General features: G+C 47.3%; 1 protein-coding gene across 1 annotated transcript; it reads left to right on the top strand.

The window, feature by feature from the left end:
* Nucleotides 1-723: 723 nt before the first annotated feature.
* ZIC1 (Zic family zinc finger 1) lies at nucleotides 724-4,742 on the top strand. Its single transcript, XM_020980935.2, has 3 exons — nucleotides 724-1,754; nucleotides 3,132-3,295; nucleotides 4,121-4,742. Exons 1-3 carry the CDS (start codon nucleotides 776-778, stop codon nucleotides 4,316-4,318), a joined length of 1,341 nt encoding a protein of 446 aa, XP_020836594.1. The 5' UTR covers nucleotides 724-775; the 3' UTR covers nucleotides 4,319-4,742.
* The last annotated feature ends 345 nt before the right edge of the window (nucleotides 4,743-5,087 follow it).

The raw sequence follows: 5,087 nt of genomic DNA, 5'->3' as shown, positions 1-5,087 counted from the left end.
CGAGAGAGAGAGAGAAAGAAAGAAACACAGAGAGAAAGAGAGAGAGAGAGAGAGAGAGAGAGAGAGAGAGAGAGAGAGAGACAGACACAGAGAGAGAGAGAGACAGACAGACAGACAGAAGAAAGGAAAGAAGGGAGAGAAGAGTAGTAGGAAGCTCAGGAGAGAGAAATATCTCTTCCACTTACATTCCTATATGCAAAAAATACGGGAGCAAGTTTTTTGGGGGGCTGCTGAGCTCCATGCTTTTTTGCAGGCAGCCTTGACTTGGGCCTCCCGCGCCGGAGACTAACCCGAAAGAAAGTCTAACTCAGCGGCCTCGGCGGCGGCGGCGGCGGCGGCGGCGGCGGAGGCGGAGGCAGAGGAGGAAGCAGCAGCCTGGGCTGAGGCTTCGGGGGCTTCTTTTGGGGGGTGGGGTGGGGCAGGGTGCCGATTTTTTTCTGGGTCGTTTTTATTTTTATTTGTTCTTTTTATTTTTATTTTTTATTTTTCCGTGCTTCTTGACTGTGGCAGCGGCGACTTGACGTCCATCTCCTGCTGTGCTGTATTCTGCTCTGCTCTATTCTCGTGGCTATTTTTTTTGGAGGGGGGGTGGGGGGGTTGGAGGGTGGGGAAGGAGATTTTGGTTTTTTTCTCAAGCCCGGGCTAGTGATTGCTGGTTGACTTTCCGAGGTATTGGCCCCCCCTCCTTCTCCTCCTCTTCCTCCTCCTCTTTTTTTTTTCCCTTACGAGGTGAGGGTGGGGGGGCGGGGGAGGCTGGGGCTGGCCGAGGGCGAAGATGCTTCTGGACGCCGGACCCCAGTATCCCGCCATCGGGGTGACTACCTTCGGAACGTCTCGCCACCACTCCGCAGGCGATGTGACGGACAGAGAGGTGGGCTTGGGCATCAACCCCTTCGCCGACGGCATGGGAGCCTTTAAAATTAACCCCAGCACCCACGAGCTGGCCTCGGCCGGCCAGACCGCCTTCACCTCGCAGGCTCCTGGCTACGCGGCGGCGGCCGCCCTGGGCCACCACCACCATCCGACCCATGTCAGCTCGTACTCGAGTGCCGCTTTTAACTCGACCCGGGACTTTCTGTTCCGCAACCGGGGTTTCGGCGAGGCGGCAGCCAGCGCACAGCACAGCCTCTTTGCGTCGGCCGCGGCGGGCGGCTTTGCCGGGCCCCACGGGCACACCGACGCCGCGGGCCACCTTCTCTTCCCCGGGCTGCACGAGCAGGCGGCTGGCCACGCTTCCCCCAATGTGGTGAATGGGCAGATGCGCCTGGGATTCTCCGGGGACATGTATGGGCGGCCTGATCAGTACGGCCAGGTCACCAGCCCGCGCTCGGAGCACTACGCTTCCACTCAGCTGCACGGCTACGGGCACATGAACATGAACATGGCTGCTCACCACGGGGCGGGGGCCTTTTTTCGCTACATGCGGCAGCCCATCAAACAGGAACTTATCTGTAAGTGGATTGAGCCCGAGCAGTTGTCCAACCCCAAAAAGTCTTGCAACAAAACTTTCAGCACCATGCACGAGTTGGTAACTCATGTCACGGTGGAGCACGTTGGCGGCCCGGAGCAGTCCAATCACATCTGCTTCTGGGAAGAGTGTCCGAGAGAGGGGAAACCTTTCAAAGCCAAATACAAACTTGTAAATCACATCCGAGTGCACACGGGGGAAAAGCCCTTCCCTTGCCCCTTTCCTGGCTGCGGGAAAGTATTTGCCCGATCAGAGAATTTAAAGATTCACAAAAGAACCCACACAGGTACAGTAACACCCCCCCACCCCCCAGAACGAAATATCCCCGTTTGGTCGAGATGTTCGGGAGGGCCGTGCTGGAAGCAAGGCTCCGGCCAAGTTCCTAGCACGCAGGCACAGAAGGCTGGTTGGGGATATGTGTGCGTGTGTGTATGTGTGCGTGTATGTGTGTGCGGGGTGGGAGGGGGATAGGAAAAGAGTTACTAAGAGACCAGGAAAATTATTTTTAAAGGGAGGGATCGGGGAAATCTAAAATAAAAACGAGCAGCTACTGTATGCTCTATGCCCTCCACACTTCCCAGTCAGGATGTATTCGAGACGGCCGGTAGAAAAGGCTGCTTCAAAGAGAAAATACAATTTAAAAATTAGTTTCTGGGATCACACCCCACAAAACGTTTCTCTCTTCAAAAGAGGGATTTGCCAAAGGAAGCTAACGAAATTGGGGAGAGGAGAGGTTGGCGAGAGGATGAGGCAAGGGAGAAAGTAATAAGCAGAGTCTTAGATTTTTGAGAACTATTTGTAGCCTTATACATATTTTAAAAAGACCGTTTCCTCTCGGACCCCTTCAGAAACTAGGCTCAGAATTCAGTTAAAACCTTGGATGAATGTGTATTTTATAAAATGGCATAGGAGAGATGTTAATGGACCCTGAACCGAACATGCCTGTCATTTCTAATAACCCTTGGGCCAGTGGGGAAGAGAATAGTTAAACTCTTAAAACCGCTGATCAATTCTAGGGCAGGTGTTACTGGGCCGTCCTTTTTTTTTTTTTCTTCAGGCTGTACTTAAGAGTGATGGGATTCAGGTTATTGGGTTATCTTTCACTCCAACCATGGCTGAGATCGACTCTGTCAACTTTGCAGCCGAAGCCTCTAAGTGCGGGAATCATAGAAACGTTTCCTGATATTGCATTATAAAATATGTGTTCTGGGCGCGTGGAGGGGTGGGAGGTGGGGGGGGAGGGGAAAGAGGGTAAGGGGAGGGGAATAAAACATCACGAGAACCAGCCATAAAAGCGGAAAAATAGATAATAAGGGCCATACAGAAACCTAGAACACCTTCTGTATCTGAGAACCTAATGAGCACCCGAGACTGAAACAGGGAACTTAAAAAAAAATAAAGATAACAATTAAAGAAACCCGGAAAATGAAATACTTTTCTATAAGAGAGCCACAGAGGGACTGAGATTAAATGATGGAAGAAAACAGAAGCAAAAGTAAAACAGCAGAATAATAATGATGATGATAATACCCAAACGAACCTCAGAAAAATAAATTTTAAGTTGCAAGAGTACCATACTTGATATTTTCTCTTTATTTTAAAAATGATTTGATAAATCAGATACAGTCTTTCTAATTGATCCTTTCCCCTCCCCCCATACTAGGTGAAAAACCATTTAAGTGTGAATTCGAAGGCTGTGACAGGCGATTTGCAAATAGCAGCGACCGCAAAAAGCACATGCATGTGCATACTTCTGATAAACCTTATCTCTGCAAAATGTGTGATAAGTCCTACACCCATCCGAGCTCACTCAGAAAACACATGAAGGTAATAGCTGCACTCTTGTACTCCCGGGATCGCGTGGGCTCTTCCGTTGTGTGTTATTTTTGTCACTGTGGACTAGTCCCAGGTCTTCGATTTAGTTAGAGAAGACAGAAACGCCAAAGAATTGTTTCTTTTAGAGGTCTGGGGCATTATGGATGGGAAAGTGAAAGGCAGAATGGGCCGGAGTTGGAGTGTTTTTGTTTTTGTTTTTGTTTACTTCTGGAAAAACTGATTTTTTTTGAGGTGGGAAGGTGTTACACGGGTGAAGTAAAAAGATATTTCTTAATGGTAGAGATGTCTAGGTTTTATAGATATTTAAGTTGGAAACCTTTTGCCACTAAGATAGTTGCACTCCCAGGGCTCATTCCAAGTTGACTGTTTTCCTGGATTGTTCATTCAGTGGCCAGGCTCTGTGGCTAAGGGAGGAAGCCGCGGAATTTTCTTTTCAATCCAAACCCCTCAGGTCCTCTTTCTTTTGTTTGTTCCCCGGACCGTATTTACCTTCCTATCCAGTCAGCCAAGGGACCAGATCGTAGCAAATGTCCTCGGCTAAGCTAGAAGCCTGCTTCGAGGATCTTGCTTCTGCATGAGCCTAGATAACGCCCTTTCCTACTTATTACTGCCTAGGAGAGCTGGGGAGCTAACTTAGAGAAAGGGAAAGGAAGGGGAGTATGAAGGAAAGGAAGGAACAGTGCTCCCTCTCAGTCTCCTAGCTAATGAGGCCATTATTATTGTTATATATATATATATATGTATATATGTATACATATATATATATATGTATATATATATATATGTATCCTTAAAAACAATACTTTATTTCCGTAGGTCCACGAATCTTCTTCCCAGGGATCGCAGCCTTCTCCAGCAGCCAGTTCAGGTTACGAATCTTCTACCCCACCCACCATCGTGTCTCCTTCCACTGAAAACCAGACCACGAGCTCCCTTTCTCCGTCCTCTTCAGCAGTCCACCACACGTCTGGCCATAGCACGCTCTCGTCAAATTTTAACGAATGGTACGTTTAAAAACAAAACAGAAAAAAAATGCAAAAACAAAACCGTATTTAAAAGACTCCACAAAAATTAACGAACACTGAGAATCAAAACAGAATCCCACATACAAACCCCTATAATCTTAATTTTTTAAAAAGCTACCAGTAGACCCAGGAGCGCATACAATGAAGAATTAAACTTTTTTTTTTAAATTTAATTATGTTTCTGGGCAATGGCTTGGTAGATAAGGGGTAGGAGAAAGCAAGCGAGGAGGTTGCCTTGACCAAATGTCAACTTTGTAGGGCTGATGATTCCAGGTCTGAATTTGATGGGGCTTTTAGGACATCGGCCTTTTTTCTTCTGTAAATACAGAATTATTAGCATAAAATGTACTGTTTGATTTTGTAAATAGTTATATCACAGTTGAAGAGGGAGGGGGGATCTGTGGAATTGTGGTCTTTGCATTTATGTGGGGGAGGGGGGAGGGGGGAGGGGTGGCCAGGGTGTGGAGGGGGAGGGGGGTGGGGAGGCAGAAATTCAACTATTTGTACTGAATGGCAAGAATGTTCTAGTAAATGTGTACCACAATGTGAATTCCTTTGTATGATTACAGTCTAAACGTCAATCTAACAGAATATTATTGATATTAATGTGCTTTTTTTGTATAAAGTGCAAACATTTCGTCCCAAAGTCCAGTCTAAGTAGTGCAGTAAAATGTTGTTACAGTCCTGTCAAGAATTCGTATAGTACAAGCCTGGATCGCTCTGCGTGTCAAACTGTTACATTTGTTTATGTAAAGTGA

This window comes from Phascolarctos cinereus, unplaced genomic scaffold (assembly GCF_003287225.1).
Source record: "Phascolarctos cinereus isolate Bilbo 61053 unplaced genomic scaffold, phaCin_HiC Scaffold_7;HRSCAF=346, whole genome shotgun sequence".
In the NCBI taxonomy this organism is placed as follows: Eukaryota; Metazoa; Chordata; class Mammalia; order Diprotodontia; family Phascolarctidae; genus Phascolarctos; species Phascolarctos cinereus.
Note: the sequence above shows the minus strand (reverse complement) of the source record. Positions and strands in the feature narration are given on the sequence as shown.

Coding starts and splice junctions, on each gene's coding strand:
- ZIC1 (XM_020980935.2), top strand. CDS start 776: ATGCTTCTGGACGCCGGACCCCAGTATCCCGCCATCGGGGTGACTACC. Junction 1,755..3,131: donor TCACAAAAGAACCCACACAG/GTACAGTAACAC, acceptor CCCCCATACTAG/GTGAAAAACCATTTAAGTGT. Junction 3,296..4,120: donor CACTCAGAAAACACATGAAG/GTAATAGCTGCA, acceptor TTATTTCCGTAG/GTCCACGAATCTTCTTCCCA.